At 43.5% G+C, this 27,829-nt stretch overlaps 1 protein-coding gene across 3 annotated transcripts; it reads left to right on the plus strand.

Moving 5' to 3' along the window:
- The first annotated feature begins 883 nt into the window (after nt 1–883).
- Nucleotides 884–21,740, plus strand: fbxo38 (F-box protein 38). 3 transcript variants are annotated; one of them, XM_029441755.1, is made up of 21 exons: nt 884–1,010; nt 2,697–2,921; nt 3,329–3,462; nt 3,796–3,959; nt 4,601–4,766; nt 4,960–5,235; nt 6,605–6,698; nt 7,005–7,135; nt 7,513–7,683; nt 7,825–7,967; nt 8,529–8,769; nt 9,188–9,376; nt 9,987–10,160; nt 10,400–11,119; nt 12,123–12,223; nt 12,659–12,761; nt 13,485–13,651; nt 14,411–14,556; nt 15,062–15,165; nt 18,958–19,071; nt 19,228–21,740. In XM_029441755.1, the coding sequence occupies exons 2-21, from the start codon at nt 2,755–2,757 to the stop codon at nt 19,404–19,406; spliced, it is 3,684 nt and encodes a 1,227-aa protein (XP_029297615.1). In that variant the 5' UTR covers nt 884–1,010; nt 2,697–2,754; the 3' UTR covers nt 19,407–21,740. The 3 variants fall into 3 exon arrangements, with proteins under 3 accessions (XP_029297615.1, XP_029297616.1, XP_029297617.1); XM_029441756.1 differs by having other exon boundaries at nt 9,987–10,121; XM_029441757.1 differs by having other exon boundaries at nt 19,215–19,392.
- Nucleotides 21,741–27,829: the final 6,089 nt, after the last annotated feature.

The following is a 27,829-nucleotide window of genomic DNA, read 5'->3' on the forward strand; positions in this document are numbered from 1 at the left end:
ATAGAGCTGGGGCTCTGTCAGCCTGGCTACAGTGCAGAAAAGAAACCTGGGGTTGTTCTTATTTTCTACTATTAATTATGAGTAATAAGCTGTTCTGGTATATTTAATTTCTTAAAAGCCCTCTTTGCCAAACTCGTCCGCCCTCTCATTCCCCCTCACCCCTGCACACGCTGGAACCCACAGAAATGTTACCTGACCTCCCTGAATTTGCTATTCCTTACAACAGACCAAAGGTTTTCATCTTGACGGCTATCTGAATGGAAATACCTTTAAATTATTCGTGCTGATTATGAGTCTGAGCATATCAATCAGCTAGCTTTAAAAATATTTTTTTAAATGTTTCTTTGCACCATCCATTTAAATCTGTGTAAAATCACAACACTCTTTCATTACATGATAGTCGAATGCACTTATCAAACTACACAAGCATCTATGGAGCCACCACCATATAATCTACTGACGGGCTTATCCAAAGATCAAACACTCCAATGTCATTCCCTCCAAAGTTATCCCTCTGATACCTCCCATTCTCCCAGCCCTCCTGCAACACCCCTTTTGTGGGGTGAGAATCATTGTGTCCCTGCAAATTGTCCCAGTAATTTGCCATCACTTGCATCCTTCTTAAATCCAACAACATTTCTCTCATTTCTACCTGATGGGCAGATAATGGAGGACCCCTGGTTAAGGAACCACTGGGCTACAGGTACAGTTTTGCTGGGTCTCTGCTCACATGGGTGTTAAAGGAAATTAACAAGCAGATGATTTATTAGAGAAGGTCCCAAAAGCACATCATAATGAAGTGATTGAAGTAGCTTCAGGGAGGGGCGATTTAACACTCCGATACAGTAGGAGGCGGCATGCACCTTTTATGTTGGTTTGCGATCCGCCAATTAGCACACAGAAGAAGAACAAGAAGAACAAGAAGTGATAGAGCGCAACTCTTTAGCATCTGCTGTACTCACAGGATGCCTGAAGACCAACATCATAGCGACTTTGATTGAAAAATGCTGGTAGGTTAGAATCATTGCCCTGACCGATGCCTTGTTAAAGGCGAAACAGTTTTAGCCAGTGTGCTTATTGTATTGTTTACTTTTGTGGTTTTGTCTTTGTGTACAATGTTAGCTACGGCTATGCTAACTAGTAAGCTAGCTTTGACAAAGACCAGGTTGAACTTTATAGCATGACAACGTTGAATGAGTGTGACAGGTGTGGGGTAATGGAGCTTCTTCAGTTTTAATGTTAGTTCTCACTTTGTAAGTAAACGTTTAACGGTCACTTACACGTAAACAGAAGTGCTGTCGTTTGTCAGTTAGCTAACACATATCTATACTGCTGTTTAGTGTTTTTGCTCAAAGCTTCATGGCAGAAGTGACATTCATTTACTACATACCTTGTCATTAGTGAGTTGTTAAATTTTACATTTCACCTATTGCCCTAAAACGAAGTAACGTGACTGACACTAGCTAAAAGCACACAACTTCCAAGTACTTGTGTTTACACAACTCTCGTTAATATGTGCAGCTGTTGTGACGTTCAGCCCTGACACTAAGTTACCTCTTGAATAAAAATAAATAAGGTAATCCATAAGAAAAACTTCTCAAATCCCTTCGTGTTTAATGATTTCTTAACACAAACTGCTGCACAATAGATATGACTAAATTTAAACAAGATAAAGTTACTGACTGAGCAGCTGGTAAACACAGTTGTGTGTCAGGCAACTGCTGAGATCTTGAGAGTGATGATAGAGACTGGCAGGCTGCAGCAGACAGTGGTCAGAAACCTGGATAATGTCATCATAATCACATATAAAGGGAGATGAAGACCCTATATTGCATGAACATCTTATCCTGAATATGTTCACAGACTTACGCAGCTTATTAACCGGGATACTAGTAAGTATGTAACCTACTCTGTGTGTGCTTCTCATTTGTCTTAAATGCCTTTGTTTTCTTCACTTGCATCTTTTTGTCACGTCTAAGTCTCTCCCATGTAAGATGTGACGTAGAGATGCAAGGGGAAAAAAAAGATAGAGGAATTGAGGAAACACATTTTTAGTGAAACAATGTCCACTGAAGCGAAGTGAGTTTCTGATTGTAACGGCAGAGCTGGATCAGCTGTCGGTCTGTAGGTGTTGCCAGCTCTCAAGCATATTTTGATGCCTTGCATTTTGTAATTGCACAGATAGTGTGATGTAATATCCAACTATTAATAAGCGTGCACAGTTATCACTGCCATCACTATAGTTATTATTTGATGTCCTTCCACATAAAGCCTCTTTATGTTTCCACCTCCAAAAATGAACTGTTTGAAAAATATCTTCACATGCATTAAAATCTGCATTCTGATCAGTCAGACCAGTTTGACCAGTAGATATCACTGCTCAGACACGGCATGGTGTTTATAATGTATCAAATATTTATAGATATTATGTTTGCAAATATATTTAATAATCCTGGTTATGATGAGTGTCTTATAATGTGTAGAAATCATTTAGTAACCAAAATGTTTTAGGGAAAGTAGAAATGATATAGCTCACATGTACAGTTCTACCCGACACACAGGGATTTTCAGCATCGCATGATGAAATGACTCAACTTTCAGGTCACCTGATGAGACAGGAAATAAGGCAAAATACTGTCTCTGTATCCTCTTCCCTCACTACCAATAACTTGTCTTCCTCTGTGATGTTTGTCCAGAACTAAGGTTCATGCTTAGGAAATAGCGCCTCCTGCAGGAGGGAGGAAGTGTGTGTGTATGTCTATAAGCCTGGGCAGTGACGCACACGTAATGGGTCCGAGGAGGAAGGCCTCTAAACTCCAGCCTGTAGTGGGCAGCGGTGGAGGGGAACTGCTCCTGAGACCTAGTGAGCCCAAAGACTACATCAATGAGCTGTCCCATGAAGTCCTCTGTCATATATTCAGGTACACTGCCCTCCACCTACACCTTTCATTGTCATCTATGACCATTGCCATGAGTAGGATGTCAGCACCATGGGTGAGACTGTGTACAAGTAAGGACACAGGTGATATCACAGTTGAAATTTTCCCCTTATTTAAATATAATTGTCTGATATACTTGAAAATCATATAAAAAAATCCAATCATGCTCTAAAGCAGTCCTGCTTACTGATTTGCAACATTGCCACAGTAGTCGAGTACACCCAGAGATATTAAAGGGACAGCTACTGAAACATTAACATTATTATAAAACATCTGACATAATCTCATGTTCTATATGATCCAACCCTACCATAGTTGACTTTACAGAAATAAGAGTTACACCTATGGTGCGAAAGGTTTTGAAAGTTCAAACATTGATTTGTTTGTAGGTACCTTCCCATGAAGGACATCATGTGTATGGAGTGTCTGTCCAGAAAGCTTCGGGAAGCTGTAACTCTGTATCTGCGAGTGGTCAAGGTGGTGGATCTATGTGCGGGTCGCTGGTGGGAGTACATGCCTTCAGGTAAGAGCTGCAGCATGACCACTGCATCTCTAACAAATGAATAAATAACTGAGTGTTCAGTGCTGCAGTACAACTGCAATGAGAAATGAGACATTAGTCAGTTGTGTGATGTGGCGGTGCAGTCTGAAGAGGAGTTCTTCAGCCTGTGGTGAAAGATGGGCAGTGACTGCTGTCCTGACTTCACGGGTTAGAGTATTTAGACCGATGTACTAATTATGTACCTTTTGTAAATGGCACAATTAATGTAAACATGTTTTATGCATGAGCAACCTTCAGCTGATTTGAACCTATATTGAGAAAAGGGTCTGAGTTTATTTAATTTGTCTGGTTTAGGCTTTACAGACGGCAGTTTTCTGCTCCTTTTGAAGAAGATGCCAGATCTGGAGCAGCTATATGGCCTCCACCCTCGATACCTGGAGAGGAGACGAGTCCGAGGCTACGAGGCTTTCAGTATACCTGGAGTCCTGGAGGCACTACAAGCCTGTCCCAATCTGTTGGTCAGTATGTTGTGTGAGGATGATATCCTACTGCAGCCGAGAGCAATCTATCCCCCAACTGTACCAAATGATCACACTGATGGTGTGGACAGTTGTGGTTGTTGGTGTTTTACCAGTGAAATTACCTTCTGTAGCGTTTGTTTGTATTACAAAGCTGCATACTCGCGGTGTCCTGTGGCTCAAGTCTGAAGAGCGTCAACATCGCTGAAGAGCATCACTCCCAAGTTTTATACTTTATTTGTTTTCTGATTTACCATCTATTTAAAAATGTGTTAATTGTAGATCTAAACAACAAAATGGACCAAAAACAACTTTTTTCTTGATCCCATTGACTTTTATTATGGATACAATTTAAATGAAGAGTCGAAGCGTCTGTCTCTCAGCGAGAAACACCTTTTTACATTTACATGTCGTAAGTCACTTACTACATTTTTCCAAACCTTTCAACTGTATGCGAGTGTCTTCCTCACTGGATGGAGATGTGAAGTAAGCTGTCGCCATTACAGCTAAGCACTGTACTTCTCTATCTCTACTCTACTCTACTTTCTATCTACTTAGGAGAACCGCAACATGTGTTGAATGAAAAAAGCTGGTAAGTGGACCTTGAATTATGATGTTTACAACCTTTTTGCTAATTGCAGGGTGTGGAGACGTCCCACCTAGAGCTGGTGGAAGCCATATGGAACTACATGCCCCAGGTTCATATACTTGGAAAGTTCCGCAACCGTAACGGGGCTTTTCCCATTCCTGCTGAGAACAAACTGACCATCCCCATCACTGCAAAGATCCAGACCCTACATCTAGTGGGTGAGTAGAATCACAACCAACTTAAAGTTCCTGTTACTGCCTCCACATGTCAGTAAACTAATCAGAAATACTGGATGTAAATCAGCTTCATCCTGTGGGTGTGTGATGAACAGGCCTGAAGAGTGTTCCTGTTGGCTCAGTTTGAAAATACTGTATTGAGGTACTTCACATAGTGTTTGTTTGTTTGTTCTAGGTGTGAATGTCCCAGAGATCCCCTGTGTGTCCATGCTGCGCCATCTTTACCTGAAGTGGGTCCGCCTCACCAAACCACAGCCGTTTAAGGACTTTCTGTGTGTGAGCCTGAGAACCTTTGTCATGCGGAACTGTGCAGGGCCAACCAACTCCCTCAAATACGTTCCCCTGGTTACTGGGTTAGCATCAGCCCGGAACCTGGAGCAGCTGGAGTTGGTGAGGGTTCCCTTCCTCGGAGGGCTGATCCAACATGTGGTGGAGGACAGCTGGAGGTCAGGTGAGGAGAGCACCTGTTAAAACAGACTCACTGCCCGAGCCACACCGCCCACCTGAGCAGCTTGTGTGCAAAAATGATGTGTTAATGGTCATATCTACATCATACCAGCAATATTACATAACTGACAACTTCACCTTCAATCTGTAGAAATAATTACTATTTTTTTACATTGCACACCCCCATACATATTCATATAATTTTATGACGATAATCACAACACATTATGCAGCATTTCATAATGACTTATAAGTTCAAATATCATAATACTTTTTTTAAATTAATAATAATAATAATAATAATATTTCTTTGCAGGGATCATAATGTATTATAATTCCCATAGTTTAAATACATTATAATCTTTTCATAGTGCATGATAATCATATAATGCATTATAAGTTTGTTATTTATAATCATTATAGAGATGGACTTGCAAAAAGAAATGTCACTGAGTGACTAGCAATTATGAGATATAAGTGATTATAAAACGTAACTATGGTTATAAAGCATGAATATTTAAGGGGAGAAAGTGTAACAATGTTTTATTTAATTCTCTAATTGATGGCCTTTATCAAAGACAAAATCATCATCAGTGTGTAAAGTTAGGACTGACTGTAGCAGCAACTCCTTTGGACTTGTGTGAGCTGCTGCTCTGCGAGGTGGTCAGCTAAGGGTCAGGGCTGAGGGGTCAGGGCTGAGGGGTCAGGGCTGAGGGGTCAGGGCTGAGGGGTCAGGGCTGAAGGGTCAGGGCTGAGGGGTCAGGGCTGAGTGGTCAGGGCTGAAGGGTCAGGGCTGAAGGGTCAGGGCTGAAGGGTCAGGGCTGAGGGGTCAGGGCTGAAGGGTCAGGGCTGAAGGGTCAGGGCTGAAGGGTCAGGGCTGAAGGGTCAGGGCTGAGGGGTCAGGCGGTGAGTCCGGGCCTAAGGTTTGTTTTACCACAGTAATATGTATTTTATAAAAGTATCAGTTACGTCCTGTACCCATGGAAGTTTTAACAGATTACTGCTTAAGTGGGCGGGTATGGTGACACACTGCATTGCTTTCATCTGTGTGGCACAAATAGTTCAGGTCCTTCTTTAGAAACACTGACATATTTATGTGGGTTAGGATTTTATACCCGAGGACTGTAGGGAATAAAAGGGGGCACACATTATGTCATACAAATAGTTTTTGCTCTGTTATTCAGAATGAAATAATTTCAGCTGTCATTTGTACTTGTTAGGACGGATGATTTGGGTCCTCTTAATACCATTTGGGATTTCAGATTTCAAACTAAAATGCTGGCAAATGAACTCAAAGCCAACACTTTTGATAGATTTTTAAAGTTTGAATATGTTTTGTTTGTTCTTGTGGTATTATGTATGTGTATCGCCAGGAGGATTTCGGAACCTCCACACCATTGTGTTTGGAGCCTGTAAGAACGCTCTGGAAGTGGACCTGGGCTACCTCATCATCACTGCTGCACGCAGGTGCTCAACCGATTCATTCAACTAACTGAAAGGACAACACGTGTCCATGTCCAGCTTATGTTTTTAAAGCAAAATGCAAATGTCATTGAACAGAGTAAAGAGTAAACGGACAACATATAGTAAGAAAGAAGTTCATACTACAGTATGTGGCAAGGCCACCCAGGTTACCATGGAAGTAGAAACTCACATTCACTCAGATGTTTCTAACTTCACAGCAGAATCAGTTGCAGAATGTAGTTTTAATGGCTTAATAGGGAGCGACATAAATGCATACATTTAATGACACGGTCTCTGTGTGTTTAACAGACTTCATGAGCTGCGTATCCAGCCGTCACTCACTAAAGATGGCGTCTTCTCAGCTCTCAAAATGGCTGAACTAGAGTTTCCTCAGTTTGAGACGCTTCATCTGGGATACGTGGATGAGTTCCTGCTGCAATGTGAGTTCCTTCTCTCAAATATCATCACCAGGCTCAGAACACTGATCATGTTTCCGTCCCTAAAATAAACTCTGTGCTTGTCCTGTACTTCATCCACTGTTTTTGGTAATGTGTTATTTATTATCTGAAATGCCAGACCACCAGGCTCTCCACACTGCGTTGTGATTATTGTGTCCCAAATGACTAAACTTGCCTCAGCTTTTCTTAAACATTGTGCACAAATTTGTGACAGTTTGTTTTGTTCTGACAATTTGCAACACATTGTGATCAATTAAACGTTTAGAAATCTCAAGTTCTTCGTATAAAGTTGCAAGTTCAATTTCGTGTGTGTGTGTGTGTGTGTGTGTGTGTGTGTGTGTGTGTGTGTGTGTGTGTAGGTAAGATGAGCCACTCGGAGCTGGTGAAGTATGGTCTGGCTGATGTCATCGAGAACCCCGGCATCATCACTGATATCGGCATAAAGGTGGTGAACGAGGTGTTCACTAATATTAAATACCTGCTCATCTACAATTGTCCTCACCTGCATAACCCTCACCACTGGATCACAGGTACGACACACTCACTTTCCTAAAGTATGTCACACACTGAATATTAATGTCAGCTTCTCTCATTTAATACATTTTGCTGCTGTCTTTCATCTTTGCTGTAGTGCTCTGTCGAGCTGTTATGTTCTGCCTGTTTGTCCTCAGATCAGTCCAGATGGAGTCGTCTTGTCGATCTCACTCTGGTTCGCTGTCATGCCATCAAACTGGAATCCTTCTCCCAGTTCATAGAGTTACTTCCCAGTCTGGAGTTTATCTGTCTGGACCAGATGTTCAGAGAACCACCCAAGGTATACAGTATGTGTATAAACACACCTTTTAACATGCATGTATCTCAGATATGCTCACAGCGTTTTCTGGAATATATGTCTCAGAATTCCACCTTTACCCTCCACCGCTTAACTATATACTGGCTCGTGCACTAACCATGGCAATTTGTAATGTTTCCAGTCAGGATGCTTTCTATTGTTGCTGTAAAGAACTTGCAAAGGGAGTTTTGCCTTATATTTTTTTAGGTTTAGAGTTTTGCCTTTTAGTTTACTGATTGCTCCACATCAGCTGCCTTTTTTTTCCTCCTGTCTAATTCTAAATTTAGAAAAAACACTTGTGGTTTTTCCATGTCATTGTCAACAATTACAGTGTCACCCCGACCACTTCACATCAAAAGGCATTAATAGTGACTAGCCCACCATGGCTGAGGGAATGTAATTAAAAGGGGAGGCACTGAATAGACTAAACAACAGATCTTATTTAAAGTGAATCGTTAATGTGATGCCTGATCTGCCCAATAACGTGAGTATATGTGCTGATGCATATTCTGCATTATGTGTGTGTGTGTGTGTGTGTGACAGGGCTGTGCCAGGGTGGGCCTGAGTGCAGGAACTGGTATTGGTGTTTCCTCTGCATTGGTCAGCAACCAGAACTCTAACAATGACAATGACAACAACAACAACCACCACCACCACAATAATGAGCCCAACCTGCCTCCTGGTCCTCCACCTGCCAACAACGTCAACAACGCCAACAACGTCAACAATGTGAACAACGTCAACAACATCAACAACAACAACCAAAGACGGCAGCAGCACATCGGTAAGTCCCAAATGCATTCTTAGTCAGTGGAGCAGCAGCAAGGATAACACAGCAGCTCATTACCATCATGGACTTTGGGTGTTAAGAACCCTTATTTGTTTACATTTAAATGTGCAATTGACTTAACTTTGATTCAACTTATAACCATTAATCTTTAGAAAACATTCCATAGAAACATAGCAAGGGCAAATATTGCAAACTTTGAAAGGGAAGAAGAGAAAGAAGCACACCATGTCTGGGATTATTGGATAAAGTGAGTCACTCAGGACTTACTCACTCAATTTAAATTTGACATGTTACTGTTGTGCCACCTAAAAGCCAGATGCATCACAACATCTGAAAGCAGTGTGCTTAGTAGATTGCTTTCCGATCGGTCAACAGATTTTGAGAGATCATGTAAATAACAATGTTTTCACAGCACCAGTAGAGGTAAATGGGATGGAGGATGAAGAGGAAGAGGATGAGGAGGTGATGTTGGAGGAGGAGAACGTGGAGGCTGAGCATCAAATGGAGCTGAAAGGAGCAGAAGGGAAGGTGAGAGCTGACGTAGCTCCAGGGCACAGTCGTCCAGATGGAACGCCACGACTTCCTGATGAAGAGCAAGCAGGTTTGGAGCTGCAGTTTTTTGACAAATTAGCAGAAGTCAAAAGAGAAATGTGCTGCATTTTATGTGGATGTACAATCAGTGTTGATGGTAAATGTAGTAGATAGAAGCAATACATTCCTCAGTGTGTGCATTATTGACGGAGAAGGCTACAAAATCTGTTCTACTTCATCCAGCGCCGTCACTTGTTGTAGTTTGATGCGAGGAAGAACTACAGGCTATTGCAGCTTGTATTTCTCTGGGTAACCAGGGGTGTGCAGGGTCTTGATGCTTTCTCAAACACAGAACTTCCCTGTTCTCTTTGCTTGTATTTCAAACTAGTTATGTTTCCAACACACATGCGATGCATCCTGGTACTTGTTGGCCTGGCTCTGAGCATGATGTATCAGCGTTCTCATTATACAGTAGCACCGGCTGAGAAATGAATTGATCAAATTACCATCAATACTAATTGGACACCCACATAAAAAGGGGGCGATTTTTCCTTTTAGGACAACAGCTGTCTCGACAAACGTAGTGTTCTTGCTCCTATACTTTTACTCTCCATTTTATAAATTAGAAAGCTGCTCTTCTTATTCATTTATTTGATGTCTACTGTCCTTCCCACTTCCAGGTCCCAGTGGTTTAGTCCAGCAGAGCAGACCAGCTGGTGTACCTGTACCAAAGCCCCCACTGGTCATCTCAGACTCTGACAGTGAGGAAGAGGAAGGTCTTGTTTCAAGGCTAATGCCAGCTTCCTGTACAGAAGGTGTCAGCACAACACAGATCACACCCAGCCGTCACAACAGTGTGTTTGCTGATCTTTCCATAACATGTCACATTGTGTTGTAGGTATAGACTGGGATCAGTAACCCAACAGCTACAGTATGTGAGGGTAAAAAGTCTGGCCTTCTTATTCAATAAAGAAGTAAATGAAAAATAAAATTCCAGTTTACAAATATGTGGCTAACAACAGAAGAAAATGGTTAAAAACACAAGAGCTTGGTTTACGCCACCTGTGTAACATAAATGTGTGTGTGTTTCCAGGTAAAGGAAAGACTCCTCTGAGGCGGAGCAACAATGTGGCTGTATCAGTGGCAGACTCTGGAGATCTGACAAAGGCTCAGTTGTTAGAAAGCAGCTGTGAAAAGAGCTGCCAGGTTACAAGTGAACAGATCAAAGCAGACATGAAGGCTGCTGCTGACAACAGCAGGAGGACTAGTGCTAAAGGAATTGCTACTGAGGCTATGGAGAATACTGCAAGACCTGTGGCTGACATCGGGACAGTACGGGGCACTGGGAGTGCTGCGGCAGCAGCAAGGACCGGTGTGAGGCCGCTGACTGGATCTGTGGGCAGGGTCGGACCTGGAGCAGCCACATCCAGGCAGGTGGGAGGATGTGGGAGGGTGGTGGTGGGCACCTCCCATAGAGCAACCACAACCACAACCACTGACAGAGCAACAGGAACTGGCAGGACTAGTGACAGCACAGAGGCACCCTCTGGAGCAGAGACTGGGGTGATGCAGAGCTCTGCTCCTGCCTGTGTGGACACTCTGGAGCCCAGGGGTGCTGCTGTAACCCATGCCTACAGGAGACCAACACTGCTGCCTGGACAGGGAGAGAGACAATCTGCTCCTGCTGGATCTGCTTCCGCTAACGGTTCAGCTTCACAGCAGGGTCATGCCGGAGACAAGGACTTTGTTCCTCGACGACCTATGACGCGATCTTGCACTCGTATGTCCTCTGTGTCGCTGATATCTGAGACAGGTAGGACTGAAAACGGAACACATTTAATATGTCCACTAACCATCACTTCAGGGGAGTTCAACCGATACAAGTACAGTAGTGTTTTTGTTTCTTTTCAAAGGCTTGGTTTGTATTTTCACCAAGCCATATCCCCCCTCTAAAGACAAAGAGACAAATATAGAAGATATAAATAACATATGTATAACTTACCCACACTTTAAAGATCTCTGTCTTACTTTGGTCATTGATGTTTAGATCAGGCTCGAACATAATAAAGAAAAAAGAAGTGTGGACAAGACAAAAAAAACAAAAAACACAAAGGTCAGTGACCTCTCATATTCACTCTGTAGAATACCCAAGAACTACTGCTGTGACATAATCCACAGAAAGAGGAAATATAACTACACAAGGGATTATGATCGCCAATAAGCAAGTGTTAATAAAAAATACATTCTTAGGTGAGGTGTTTAGTGAAGGAGGTGTACGCACATTTTTATTTTAAGATTTTGTTTTGGGCCATTATTTCCTTTTCATTTTGCAGAGGACAGTGTAGAAATGGGGTATGACATGCAACAAAGGTCACAAGGCTGGAATCGAACCTGGGACTTTGCGGTATATGGAATGCGCTTTATCCACTGTGCTATAAGGCGCTCCGTATAAGTACTAGTGTATACCAACTAGTGTTGAGGAGTTCTACAGCGTCTCCAGAGGGAGCTGTGTGAAGTCTGATCAATGTCCTCAAGTGATGTCCCGTGAGTGAGTGCTGGTTGTGTCTGAAGCTATTGTACCTCTGTAGCCCGCTCCTCAGCTCTGTGAGGCCACGACAATCATAACACCCACATGTACAACTGAACTGTCGACAATGTTATGGGAGTGAAATGCTAAATCGGTACGATTTTAACTTCTTTGCCTCCAGCTGTTCTAAATAGTTTACTTGTATCTGGCAGTTGGATACAGTTAAATATGAACTCTCTCCAAGTTTTGCTTTTTTTTGTGTTTACATTATATTTTTGTAATCTTTAAGATCTTTCAAGAGCCAGGCCTCGAGTAGCAGTGAGGAGGAAACGAATGGCTGACAAATCAACCAGCACATCGGACCCGGTCACTGAGGATGACCACATACAGGTACACACACTCCAACTTATAGACCTTTGCTTTCTCTGTGACATTAAAGTCTTATAGTAATTCTCGGTCATTCAAAGACCAAGAGGGATGAATACTGTGTGCACGTATATGTACTGTACATAGTGCGTGATAAGATTCACATAGTAAACTTGTTACAAAGTGATAATTAGTAGTATTGAAGTATAATTGAGGTTTTCGCCCCCTCGGGGGAGCCAAAGGGTTGCAGGTGGGCTCAGAGGGAGAGACTTAAGGTCATTGTCTAAACAATGGAATGGTCACACTGCTGCTTTTCCGTTGTAAATGTTTTTGATGGAAATGTGAGGTGAGCTCCATTGTGCCAGGATGCACATGTGAGGGGACGTTAACGTTGGCTTTAACAGTTGCATCCTGTGTATCCTGTGTATCCTGTGTACTGAGATGCTTTTGCTCCTACAGATTTTGTCTCTGAAGAGTAAGAACCTGGTGGGCATCACTCTGACCAACTGTGGAATCACTGACCTGGTCCTCAAAGACTGCCCCAAGATGATGTTCATTCATGGTAACGGACCGACAACGACAGGATATTTGATGACTCGTGTGGATGTTTTTCTCAGTTTTGTTTGTGCATTACTTTGACTAAAGCTGTACTAATAGTCCTCATATAAAACCTCTTGGAGGAAATGGAGTGTTTGCATAAGCTTTGCTCCGATTTTTATTTTCCCACAAATTACACAAGTGGCCCAAACTGTCCAAAGTACAGATGTGAAATTTGCAAGGTGTGTACTAGAGGACAAGGTCCAGGCAGCTCCAATACAAATGACCCATGTTGACCTTAAAGGGGTAAATATAATAAAGTCATACAAATATTAAAACCAACTCATTTGGTTTATAGAACACTAACTGTGCATCTCACATTCATATGTTTTATATGCACGCCGTCTTTATATCGAGCTGCATCAAATTGTATAGGCTACACCCGTTCACACCCGTTAGCCCTCTACTATTGAATTTTAGAATATTTGATAAGATGTTAGCTCCAGTGCAGTCAGTTCCTCGGTGCATGGGTCACATGGGTCACATGGGTAAACTTGCTTGTAATTCTAGTGATAATATTGGTCTGATGAATCGTCAGGGAAACATAAATAATCATAACAATTTTAATAAAATGGATACCGTGACTGAATCATTCTAGCAAGAATACAACAATCTCTTTGTTAGAGGTGCAGAGTGCATTCAGTCACAAAGGGCTCCGTCTCAGTTTGTGTCCTCCCTCTCTCTGCAGCCACCAGGTGTCGAGTGTTGAAGCAGCTGCGGGTAGAAAGTGCGCCCATAGTCAACAGGTTTGATTACGCTCAGTGTAAGAAGTTGGACATGGAACAGGTCCTGGATCAGATACTGAGAATGCCTCCTGAGAGGAACCGCATCATCTATATGCGCCCCATGCACCAGGTTAGTAATCTGTCAAGGCAACTCTGTTTCCTCACCATGGATGTATTAAGAGAGCTGGATACCTCACAGCCACTCAGTCCTGCTGACTATTTGTCTCAGTGGCCACTCAAGCAGTATTGCAACGAAAAAAATCCCTTGCAATTTAACAAGCATTTCCCCGTCGCCATCCCAATGTGAAGTATACGGGCGGAGCAAGAACGGGCGGACATGTCGGTATCTACTGTTTACTACACTCGGATCACATTATGCTGTATGTATGTACAGGCTTTGTTTTATAATATTCACACTGGCTATGACAAACACTGCTTTCAGCATCTGAATGAATTTTAATTCGGACAGGCTTTCTATTTGCATCATAGGAAAAAGAACTATGTTGCTACACATTTATTTTTAGAGTTTAGCTTGTACCAAACCAAATACTGCAGAGTCAACGGATTAATAGATTTACATTTGTATGCCGTTAAGACATGTTACACATGTCTGCATGTGGCACAAAGTTTTCCTGCAAGTGTCTTGAGTAACAATCAACAACAACATCGAGCTGAATTTAGTTTTTAACCCGTTGGAATGTTTTGCAGCTTTCAGTTGGTAGATCAGTTTTATGCAGTAAATTAAGATAACAAGCAAAGGTAAACCCTTCTCATGCTATCCATACAGTTGTAATTGTTCTACTTATCGCTGATGGTCTCTCCTCTTCCCTTTTTTAGTCTTTCACTCATTGGAACAATCCATCTCGTTACTTCTCTCTCTTCTCATCAGATTGACTCTGTAGCATTGGAGCGCCAGCTCTTCCAGGGGCCCTATCCCTATCACATCGCTATAGTGCACGAGTTCAGCAACCCTCCAAATATACGCAACAAGGTTCGCATTCGCAGCTGGATGGACACCATAGCCAACATCAGCCAGTGAGTAATATCTATCAGTTTATTAGTATTGCAAAACAAAACATACTGCGCATTGTGTTATCATGCTGGTAATATACTGGTATTGCTAACGAAGGCTAACAATGGCTAACGAAGCTAACAATGCCTAATCCAAAGCTAACGGTTTTCCCTGCAATAAATATTTTAAGATGCCTATAATGTTTTTATTGACTGTCACAGAGGTGGTAATTAAATATGTTTTAGCATTGAGTTCATGGTTAGTGATGGAGACTGGATTATATGGAGACATTGGATGTAGCAAAACAAAAAGAAAGCTCCAAAGAAGACAAATGACAGAAGAAGATTAAACTGCGATCAGCGCATTAATGGCAGGGTTGGCAAAAATGAGTTGCACTGATGTGAGTTCACAAAACAACTTGTCCAATCTAATGAAATGCAAAGTCAAGCTTTTCACATTGTCAATGATCAAGTATGAGGCCAAATGTTAGTTTGAACATGATCGTAAGTGATCTGTGTTCTTTCTCAGAGAGTTGATCAAGTACGAGTTCTTCCCCGAGGCCACAAGGACGGAAGAGGATGTGAAGAAGTATCCCAAATACCCCTGGGGTCGGGACATCTATACACTGGAGGGTAATACGCTCACACCTACATTAACCCTCACTGAAGGAACCATGCACATTCACATCCACGAAACATTTTTCTGCTTATAGCAGATTACACATTCAGGCCATTTAACGGTCGCAGGGCCGTATTGTTGGGTTTGAACTGGAACACTGGTGATTGACAGGTTTCGGGTGCTCTTTGTGTTTTCTTCTTACAGCTTCAACCCTTGCACAGTGGGTTTTCAGTTCATGAAAGTTAATTTTAACATTTTGATTTCCTAAAAATGTATTTTTCCGCATTTGATTGTACTGCTCCAGCCTCTTCTGTCGCTGATGGTTCCATAAAAGCAAAATAGCGCAGGCAAAATGCCAAACTTGAGGCTTCAAAACCATAGTCTACAAACCAATGGGTGACATCTTATATACAGTCCTACTGCTCACCTAATAAGAACACAATGTGAGTTCAGAGACTGGTGGCAGTGATGGTCAGGGACCTCGACGGACCAGACCCGGGCAGCAGAGGCTGGCTCTGGGCACGTGGAACGTCACCTCTCTGTGGGGGAAGGAGCCGGAGCTAGTGCGGGAGGTGGATCGCTACCAGTTGGATCTGGTGGGGCTTACCTCCACGCACAGTCTTGGCTCTGGAACCGTACTCCTGGATAGGGGTTGGACTCTATTCTTCTCCGGAGTTGCCCAAGGTGTGAGGCGTCGGGCCAGGGTGGGGATATTCACTAGCCCCCGGCTGAGCGCCGCTACGTTGGAGTTTATCCCGGTGGACGAGAGGGTCGCCTCCCTACGCCTTTGGGTTATGGGGGGGAAAACTCTGACTGTTGTTTGTGCCTATGCCCCAAAAGGCAGTTTTGAGTATTCGGCCTTCTTGGAGACCCTGAATGGAGCCCTGCAGGGGGCTCCAGTAGGGGACTCCGTAGTCTTGCTGGGAGACTTCAACGCACACGTGGGAAAAATATGGAGACACCTGGAGAGGCGTGATTGGGAGGAAGGGCCTCCCTGATCTAAACCCGAACGGTCGTTTGTTGTTGGACTTCTGTGCTAGTCATGGAATGGCCATAACAAACACCATGTTCGAACATAAGGATGCTCATAAGTGCACGTGGTACCAGAGCACCCTAGGCCAAAGGTCAATGATCGATTTCGTAATCGTATCATCTGATCTGAGGCCGCATGTTTTGGACACTCGGGTGAAGAGAGGGGCTGTCGACTGATCACCATCTGGTGGTGAGTTGGATCAAGGGGTGGGGGAAGACTCTGGACAGACCTGGTAAACCCAAACGGGTAGTGCGGGTGAACTGGGAACGTCTGGAGGAAGCCCCTGTCCTGGGGATCTTTAACTCACACATCCGGGGGAGCTTTTCAGCCATCCCTGTGGAGGTTGGGGGCATTGAACCTGAGTGGGCGATGTTCAAATCCTCTATTGCTGAAGCTGCGGTGATGAGCTGTGGTCTCAAGGTCTTAGGTGCCTCAAGGGGCGGTAACCCTCGAACACCGTGGTGGACCCCGGTGGTCAGGGAAGCCGTCCGACTGAAGGAGTCCTTCCGGGTTATGTTATCCGGGAGGACTCCGGAAACAGTTGCAGGGTATCGAAGGACTAGAAGGGCGGCAGCTTCTGCCGTGTCAGAGGCAAAGCAGCGGGTGTGGGAGAAGTTTAGAGAAGCTATGGAGAAGCTATGGAGAAGCTATGGAGAAGGACTTTCGGTCGGCACCAAGGTGCTTCTGGAAAACCATCCGGCACCTCAGGAGGGGGAAGCGAGGAACTATCCAAGCTGTGTACAGCAAGGGTGGGACCCTGCTGACTTCAACTGAGAAGGTTATCGGCCGCTGGAAGGAGCACTTTGAGGAACTCCTGAATCCGACTAACACGCCCTCTATGGTTGAGGCAGAGCTGGAAGCTGATGGGGGATCATCGTCAATTTCCCTGATGAAAGTCACTGAGGTAGTCAAACAACTCCACAGTGGCAAAGCCGCAGGGGTTGATGAAATGCTGAAGGCTTTGGGTGTTGAGAGGCTGTCTTAGTTGACACGCCTCGTCAACATTGCGTGGAAGTCTGGGACAATGCCTAGGGGTTGGCAGACCGGGGTGGTGGTTCCCCTATTTAAAAAGGGGGACCAGAGAGTGTGTGCCAATTACAGGGGTATCACACTTCTCAGCCTCCCTGGTAAAGTCTACTCCAAGGTACTGGAAAGGAGGGTTCGGCCGGTAGTCGAACCTCTGATTGAAGAGGAACAATGCGGATTCCGTCCTGGTCGTCGAACAACGGACCAACTCTTTACTCTTGCAAGGATCCTGGAGGGGGCCTGGTAGTACGCCCATCCGGTCTACATGTGTTTTGTGGATCTGGAGAAGGCGTATGACCGGGTCCCCCGGGTGATACTGTGGGAGGTGCTGCGGGAGTATGGGGTGAGGGGGTCACTTTTGAGGGCCATCCAATCCCTGTACGCCCAAAGCGAGAGTTGTGTCCGGATAATCGGCAGTAAGTCGGACTCGTTTCCCGTGAATGTTGGCCTCCGCCAGGGCTGCGCTTTATCACCAATCCTGTTCGTGATTTTCATGGATAGAATATCGAGGCGTAGTCGTGGAGGAGAGGGGTTGCAGTTCGGTGACCTGAGGATCTCATCGCTGCTCTTTGCAGATGATGTGGTCCTTATGGCATCATCGGTCTGTGACCTTCAACAGTCACTGGATCGGTTCGCAGCCGAGTGTGCAGCGGTTGGGATGAGGATCAGCACCTCCAAATCTGAGGCCATGGCTCTCAGCAGGAAACCGGTGGATTGCCTACTCCGGGTAGGGAATGAGCCATTACCCCAAGTGAAGGAGTTCAAGTACCTCGGGGTCTTGTTCGCGAGTGAGGGGACAATGGAGCGAGAGATTGGCCGGAGAATCGGAGCAGCGGGGGCGGTATTACAGTCACTTTACCGCACCGTTGTGACGAAAAGAGAGCTGAGCCAGAAGGCAAAGCTCTCAATATACCGGTCGATCTTCGTTCCTACCCTCACCTATGGTCATGAAGGCTGGGTCATGAACGAGATCACGGGTACAAGCGGCCGAAATGGGTTTTCTCAGTCGGGTGGCTGGCGTCTCCCTTAGAGATAGGGTGAGAAGCTCAGCCATCCGTGAGAGACTCGGAGTAGAGCCGCTGCTCCTTTACGTTGAAAGGAGCCAGTTGAGGTGGTTCGGGCATCTAGTAAGGATGCCACCTGGGCGCCTCCCTAGGGAGGTGTTCCAGGCACGTCCAGCTGGGAGGAGACCCCGGGGAAGACCCAGGACTCGGTGGAGAGATTATATCTCCTCACTGGCCTAGGAACACCTCAGGATCCCCCAGTCGGAGCTGGAGGATGTGGCCCGGAGAAGGGAAGATTAGGGTTCCTTACTGGAGCTGCTGCCCCCGCGACCCGATCCCGGATAAGCGGTAGACGATGGATGGATAATAAAATTAAAGTACCTGGTTGTAATCATGGTTTATTGATAAAAATAAATAAAAGGTTATTCAAGAAGTAAATTAGGTATTTTGACAAATAGTTTTGTTGTAAAATTATTTAAACATTTCTCTGTGTTCTCTAAACCATAACTTTAGTAAAGCCACAGTTCACCTTGTGGAAGAAGAGTCTCCTGTGCGTTAATGAATGACATGGAGAAACTGTGTGAAGCTTCAAATCTTCTGGATGCATAACTAAACTAAACAAGTTGCGTGTGATTACTAGACTGACGATCGTACCTGAAACAAACCAAGCAGCTGATGTGTGGTGCACAGTCCTCAAACCTTTTTCTTTAAAGCTAACCTTCTTCTGGGATGTTGTTGTTCAGGAGTGGTGGATGGCGCTCCCTACAGCATGATAACAGACTTCCCCTGGCTGAGGACTCTGAGAGCAGCTGACCCCAACAGCTACGCCCGCTATGACTTTGAGGACGATGAAAGCAGTGAGTGCAGTCAATACACACATCTGTCCTATCAGCAGTCACTCCCTGTGGTTGTTCCCTAAATGTACATGTTCATTATTTTTGAATTGTTCCTGTTACTGACAAAGATCATATAAGCACTTGAAATGTTTTCCTCTCTGTTGTGTCGTGTGTAAGCCACCATCTACGCACCCAGGCGTAAAGGCCAGCTGTCAGCTGACATCTGCATGGAGACCATCGGGGAGGAGATCTCAGAGCGCCGACAGAGCAAAAGAGGAGTGTTTCAGAGAGTGGTGGTGCTATTCCTCCATCACTGTGATACACCAGGAGAACCTGTGGACGATGACTACATCTAGACACCACAGAACACTCCTGTCCATCAAGAGGGGTCCCAACAGACGGCAGTCCTGCAGCACTGCCTGAGCTCCTCACTCAAAGAGACCTGTCTAGTCTGGATGAGCTTCACAACTTATATCTGATGCTGATTTTCTTATTATTTGAGCTCAATGTTAAATTCAGCATAAGCTACATTTTAATTTAGTAAATAACGTTAACTTCCAACATGACTTGGTTAGGAATAAAAGCCTGTCTCTAATCTAGTCCTGTTCTAAATAAGTCCATCATTGAGGCGCTTAAGCCCAGGGTTCTGCACAGCTCGTGTTTACAGCTGCTTCTCATGCAGAGAAGGATTGTGCTGTGGGTCTGATCTTTCATCTGTCCACCGCCACAGTCCGCCTACCTCTGTACCACACATGACCACACATGACCAATCACAGACAGAAATGGCCTTAGACAGAAATGTCATAGAAAATATGCTTTTAAATTCAAGTTGTCCTTCGGAGTTGTCGTTTTTCCTTCACATGCAGAAGGCTCTGGATGGTGGACGATATGTGTAATGGCTTTGCATTTCACCTCAGCAAGCATCAAATGGAGAAGACACAGATGTTCAGTATTCATATGGAGCTGGACAGAAATGGAGCAGTTGCTGATTAACTTTACCTACGGTTGATGTTCGTACTAAGTATCAGTCATCTTTGCATGTTAGGTCTATTGGAGAAAGACTGAAAGCCCCACTGCCAGGGAACAAACTCCTGCCCATCAAACTACTTTGTGCAGCTCACATTCTCACTCCACCAACCGGACCTGGACACAAATCACAACACTTCCATGCAAATGCAACGTGTCCGACATGGCTCTGTTATGTTGAGATGTCGTTACCCCGGAGTAAGCAGCATAAAGAGAGCGAACTGAACTGCTGCAAAGATCTACAACAGTTTGACTTTCCCTTGAGCTTTCCCAATGACAAGACAAAATGCTTTAGATTAGATGGTTCTGGTCAAACATAAGTATAAGAATGGACACATCTGAAGCTACGTTTAGCTGCTTTGCTCATCATCATAGAGAAATACACAATTGTGAGTTCATGTGCCCGCTTGCATTAATAGGGTGACCACATGAAACCACAGTGTTGTTAAAGTGCAATTTAAAGCTGTGATGTTGGATTTCAGCAACGTCCAGTCAGTCGGGATGCTTCACAGTGAACGTACAGTACATGTATGATGTTGCCACTAAACATATCTTCCTGGTTGGCTGGTCAACCAGGAAGATATGTAGCTTTCATTTGTTCTTGACACTTTTTTTCTTATGTTTGTTTTTGATCCATGGCAAGTTTTATTTCCTTTTTTTTTTTTTTTTTTTATAAACATGAGGATCAGGACAATTTAGGAACATTTGAGAAAGATTTAAGTGCTGAAACTTCAGGGGGTTTGAATAGATGCATAATTCTGACTGTGTTATGTACACCTTTTCCCCTCAGACTTCTGACTTTGTTCTCAGAGGTCTACATTCTGATTTTTCCTCCCAGTTTTCTCATTCCCATCTCCCTAGGAGGGATTGTGAAAGAAGGATGTGTTAGTGTTGTCATACATGCATTCATACAGAAAGTGTCACTAGTCTACAGCTGACTCTCTGACAAACATTTTTCAAGGTGGAGTAATTGCAACAATACAGCAAACGAAGTCATAACAAATTCAACTATTCTGTAATACACAAAATTGGAAGATGCAAATGTTTAAATTGAGTTTGATTCTGACTTTGTGCACAGCAGCGGAGTGCTCAGCCTGTGATGTACTGCTTCTTAAAGTCTCCTTATCCAAGTCTCTGCCCTTAATGGATAGAACTCAGACTGCTACATTGAAATGACGTATATCATGACGGGCGGAGAGGCTCCCAGTTCTAAAGTATTTTGGGTCTGCCCTTTGCCTTTCTTGACTAAGAGGAGATGTAACATGAACCATCAAACTGTTTCTGTTTTTCTTTTTCACAATTTACTTTCATAGCTAAGGATTACTTGAAGATTCCCCCTCAGCTTCCATTGGTCATGTACAGTAATAGTGGCCTGTAGGACTGTGAAGGAGTGGATAGAACTGATTATCTAAGTTCAGATGTGGGGGTTCCTCACATGTTCAGAAAGATGAGCGACGTCATTATGAACTAACGGTGAATGTTCACCATCATACGAACTGACGATTCTTTTTGCAGGTTGAATGGACAGAAGTGAGTCCAGCCTTCTGTTGTGTATTGACAGCTGTACAGATGTCATGGATGCCGATATGCTTCCATGGTGTTTATATGTTTATAACGAAAGAACAAGACTATTTCACATTGAAAAATAAAATAATGGAAAATAACTTTTGTTACATGTCCTTATTTCCGATCATTTTACTTTTGACCGTGTCATTTATTATTGGATTCTAATATTGGAATGAAAATAGTGCCCTGTTGGTGGTTTTGACGGAATAAACTAAACACTTACGTTATTTATCTCATTTATGTGCACGTTTGGGGGTCAAACTCAAGGCAATTATAGAAAATATCATATGTCTGTCATAACTGGCCCGCCGGTTTTGGTAATTACATCAATGCATGGCACAACCACGGGAAAATACATTTGAGGAAGTATCTAAATGTGTGAATGAAATGAAAGTTTTTGGAAAGCAAAGGGAAACACACCACAGATCTCTGGGACGATGTGAGCTGGACTGTTTATGCGACATAACGAAGCATCTCACTGTTAAACCTGCAGCTTCAGTGCCGTGTGATCACGGACATGTATGATGCAGTGAGAGCTTTCTAAACCGAGCTTTCTGTGGGAGACTCAGATGCAGAAGGAAACTTTGGTCACTGCGTGTTTCCAAACATTGACAAACCATCTCCACCGCTGTGTTCCCGACTGCATTCTGCTGATCAACTGAGAGACTTTGCAGCTCAGAAATTTAAATTGAACTGCTCAGCAATCCGTTTGCAGTTGACTTAAATATGTTCCATATCTTTTTGCACTTTATCCAATATGTGTATCCTGTTCAATAAATGTGGACCGTGTTTGGCCTTCCCTGTGATTGAGTTTGACCCCCCCCCGGTCTACTGCTTGCTTTGTTCAGTTTCTCCTCTGCTCGGTTTCGCGACGGGCGGGGCTCCGGCACCTACGCACACACGTGTGAACACACCTTCACCTACAGCATTTTACTTTAAAATGACACAATATAATTATTTATTACTTGTTAAAAAATGTTAAACGAGCCATATTGCATTATCGAAAGAGCCATAGGTTCCCGACCCCTGGTCTAATGACTTTAGATACGCACAGCAAACGTAGAAGTGTTTAAATCATTGTGTGTGGACATCTGGTGAACAAGGTCCAGGCCCTGGACTCCAGGGTATGGAGCCTTGAAAAGCTATGTTGAGTCTAAAGTTTAACTTATTACTTAAAAATAATAAATAATAGTTAAGAGAAGCTATACTTAAGCAAAAAGACCCAAAAATGCTTGGGCCAGCCTTTGTGTCTGCTGACAACACAGTGGCTGCTCAGTGCCACCACACAAGAAACATAACCCACCTGTCAATCATATCAGATAATTATCATTCTGTCAGCAGCTCTTCCTGCTCTCACTCTTCTCCACCACTGATCCATCCCTCAGCTCGGGGATATTTCATCACATCCCCTGTTTGGTCTCTGCTGTCATTGCACCTCGGGGATATCTCACCGGTTGCTATCGTTACGGTTATTTCACTTTAAATCAATATAATGATTCTTGAAATACGCAAAATACAACTTGATCCTTGTTACTTTGTGATTTCTTTCCTGATTTAAATGTGTTCCAACCTGCTGAAACATCCATGTTTTACCTTTCGCTTATTTATTTATTTTATTTAATACAGGCAAACAACCACACATAACAGACACGGCAGTGTGATGACGTGACAATACAACAAATAGAAAACACAATTAGAAAAAAGGCAAAGATCAACAGACAGAACAGAATAAATAGGATTCAGCAACACAGATAACTGGGCTGACAGAAACAGAAACACCCCGTGAGTGTATTCAGTATGTTTCCCATGTCATGTCGTGGTGTGCTACTTCGAATGGTAGAGAGCCAATTACTTTGGCTCTAGAAATTGGCTCTGGAATGTATTTTTGGAAACTTAAATTCAGAATATTCCTTGATTGAGTCCAGAGCAGAGTGGAGGTGACAGAAAGCAGATGCAAGCAGGAACAGAGCAGATCTACCTGCACACACACTTCTAATTCTGGCTCCACTAATCTCTGCTCTTCCTGCTTTGACAAGTTGTAGTGGAGTACAGCAAGATGGACTCATACTTAGTCTCTGAGACAGCACACACACACACACACACACACACACACACACACACACACACACACACACACACACACACACACACACACACAGTGTGTCAGTAAATGTATACAGAGTGAAACTGCCCACAGCCTCCTGCTGTTCCACTGGACTTCCTGTGACACTAAACAGCTTCTGTCAGGTCACACACTTCACTGTTTCTACACCACCTGGACTCTCATCTGATGTTTAGAAGGGATTAGTCATGGGATACTTTACATCAGAGTCCATGTCATATATTGATTGAAGGAAAGAGAGGGCACCGTTGGAGGTCAGAGGTCTGAATGAATGTGAGGTAAGAACACCACACTGCACGTTGCACCTCCATTTCTTCTTTTTGTTCTCTTCTCCATGTCTTGCCTCCTCTCTCTGGCTGAACTATTTCTTTCCTACAGCAACATTATTTTCCAAATTGATGAAACGGGAACATCAATGTGCTTAATCACATGGCTGCTTTTATTTGGGTCCCTTTGAGCTCAGACACGTTTCTTTAGTCTTATAAAATATCTGTTTTCTTTCAGTGTCATTACTTGTAGGAGGCATATTGTTGCTCTGTTCTTTTTCTGAACATCTTAAATTTGCAATAAATGATGACATCTACAAACTCAGCTTTATTGTTCTTTTCATTATTTGAGATGGTGTTGATCTGCTCTTTCTAGACTTCTGAACAGACAAGAAACACCTCTTCCAATAACATAGTTCACCATGTGGTCAACTGCACATAATAAACTTCAACTGTAACATCACAGAGTTGTTGTCTAAGACACCAGTACGATTGAGATGAATTCTAAATGAACCTATCTGTACCTGAGTGCACGTCATTGCACACAACCAAAGAGGAAGCTCAGCCTGGAAGCCCCAGCGCAGGGCCAACAACAAACTGTTTAACTGCTTTTTGTTCTCCTAAAAATAATACCGCAAACACTGTTGTCTGCCTTCCCCATCCCTCGCACATTTCAAAGGTTTAAGTCTTTTACTTTGCATGTAGCAGTACAGTTTAGTGGGCAGGACCTTTGTCCATATGAGGGAATAGACTGCGAGCACACTCTCTGGGAGATTTATATAAGATGTGCCTCTGATGTGTAAGAGTAATGTAAGTGTGTGTGTGTGTGTGTGTGTGTGTGTGTGTGTGTGTGTGTGTGTGTGTGTGTGTGTGTGTGTGTGTGTGTGTGTGTCCATGCTTGGTTGCCTTCACTAATAGCACAGTCTTGTCAGCTGCTGTAAACAGTGAACCATCTCCAAACATTACCTTATTAAGACACAAGAGACAGAAGAGACAGAGAGGAGAATTTAAATCTGCTCCATACCTGCCCCCTTCTCACACACACACACACACACACACACACACACACACACACACACACGCACACACATCGACTTTAACAAGGGGAAAATATTATTATTATATTATTAAAACAAATATTCGGAAATGTTGCTTTTCAGCAATGTTCTGTTTGACTGGGGAGTACTATTCTATTCTAACCTGGAAACATGTCATCTATTTTATAGGAGTATCCTGGGCAAGATAGTAGCAGCACATAAACAAATCATAACATGAATTATAATGAATAAGATGAAATATGAATATGATCATTAAAGCCTACAAAATGCATAATGCAAAAGTGATAAAAGAGCATCAATAAATATGCCTGATATGCAATAGACCTCTAAAAAACAATAAGAATAAAAATAAAATGAATACATGAAATCATAAAATAGACAGGACTGATGTGCGTAAACATTTGCATTGACAACATTTATCGCAGTAGCTCAGTCCGTAGGGACTTGGCTTGGGAACCGGTTGCCGGTTCAAGTCCCTGATCGGACCAGGAGAGGTGCCAGTTCTCCCGCCCTGCACTGCAGAAGTGAGCAAGGCTTCCTAATACTAGGATGAATTCAACCAAGAGTCTACATTTGAGGTGTCAGTTCGCCTCCTGGACACTCCTGAAGTGCCCTTGAGCAAGGCACCGAACCCCTGACTGCTCGGGTCGCCTGTCGGGGAGTCTCCTCGCTCTGACATCTCCCCATTAATGCATGTGTATAAGTCTGTTTGTGTGTATTTTTATCCTTAAGCGAATAATAAAGTATAAGAAAAGGAAATAAAATGTTAAAATCGGGATTAAAACTATTTGTGTTAATATTAATAAAAGTTTAAAAGCTTTTCTAAAAAGACAAGTTTGTGAGTGATAGGGGATTTAAAATATTTCACTGATTCTCCAGCCTGAGGATCTGAGGCTGCGCTCATAGGAGAGCAGCAATTCAGCAATATAACTTGGAGCTAAACCATGACATGCTTTAAAATGCTTTAAAGTCTTAAAATCAACTATATGTACTGGTAACCAGTGAAGAGAGGCTAAAACAGGGCTGATATAATCTGGTCCTCTAGTTTCTAGTACTGTTTCCCAGCAGCTGCATTGTGTACCAGCTGAAGGTGTGAGATACAATAACAGAATTGTGTTGTCCCATTGGCAGCATGTATACACAGAACAACAGGGGCCCCATGATGAAGCCTTGGGGAACACCAAGGTCTGATTAATAGGATAGAAAAAAGAAAAAAAGAAATTGAAATACATTTAAAAAAAAAGTTAGATGTTATAAAAATGGTCAATGTAATTCAGTTTCTTGAGCACAGCATGTGAGCAGAAAGATTTATAGAAAGGATAAAATAGTGGGAACAACACGGTTTTAAAAACTCAGGCAGACATAAAATCTGAAGGAAGACTTTAGTTTGACAGATGTGTCCTTTAAAGTGCACATTGAGAGACCTATGCTCAATAATTATTGAGCAAGGCAGGGTTACAGTGAAGAGAAGGGTCACATGACCAATGTGGAGTTTGATTTCCTTTATTTTATTTGTGAAGAAGGACACGATTTGCTCACAGATCAAGGGGAGGCTTGTTGACTAGGTCTGACGATTTGATAGTTTAGAAAATAACTCTGGTCTGGACGGTTTGTGGAGGACCTGGCTTCTTTTACTGCTTTTGGATAAATGGATATTCGTTCTTTCAGAATTTCCTTTCCATTTCCGTTAGGCTTGTCTACTTTTTCTCTTCATTTAGTGTTTTCATTTAGCCTTTGACTCGCCTGATTCTGACATGTGCATCACCTGATTGTATTTGGACTGTGGGAGGAAACCGGAGCACCCCACGCCGGCAAAGGGAGACCATGCTAACTCCACACACAGAGCCCCGCCGGACAGTCAGCTGAACCCAGAACTGACAGTGCTAATCACTTCAGCAGTGTTACCATACCAAAATATGAGCTACAGACATACGCCAAGTAGTTGTAAAGTCTGTCTCTCTGTCTGTCTGTGGGCCTGCCTGCCATTCTCCCTCCCTCGTTCTGCCTGTCTGTCCTCTCTCTCTGTCTCACCCTCTCAGCAGTGTAATGTTCCACATGGTATTTTAGTTTACCGTCCAGTCCAGAAAAAGCCCAAATTTAGAAGAAATATGAAAATTGTCAAATGCTTTTTTTCATTCACAGAGGAAAATATAGTCCGCCCACCCCCCCGCCATACCAACCTCCCCACCCCACACCCCACACCCCAAACACACACGCAAACACACACACACACACACACACACACACACACACACACTCACTCACACACTCACTCACACACTCACCCACACACTCACCCACTCCCCTCCTCCCTTCTCTTTCTCTGCACCCTCCTCTTCCCTTCACATCCCCTTAGTTTTTCAGCTTCTGTCTCCTTTTACTTCTACAACTCTCCCCCCTCCTTTCTCTCTCTATCCCTCTCCTTTCTCATTCCCTTCTCCTTTCTGTTTATCCCTCTCTTTCCCAGACACACTCTACAGGTCACTAATTGAGGCTTCTTGGTTCCTCTGACATCAGCCAATCAGTCATGTTTAGAGGGGGCATTCCCTGGTATATGGCCCGCCCCCAGTCACCATACAAGGTAACATGGAATGCATGGCTTGGCAGTCCATCTGCTTCTTAAGAGAGACACACACACAGAATAGAGGGTGTCCCACAGTGATGAGCAATCCTGTTTCAGTCTGATTTAAACTTTAGTTTGCAGAAGCTTTAAACCTGAAACTCACTAGTCCCTAATGCAA

The sequence above is a fragment of the Cottoperca gobio genome, chromosome 10, assembly GCF_900634415.1.
Source record: "Cottoperca gobio chromosome 10, fCotGob3.1, whole genome shotgun sequence".
Taxonomy (NCBI): domain Eukaryota; kingdom Metazoa; phylum Chordata; class Actinopteri; order Perciformes; family Bovichtidae; genus Cottoperca; species Cottoperca gobio.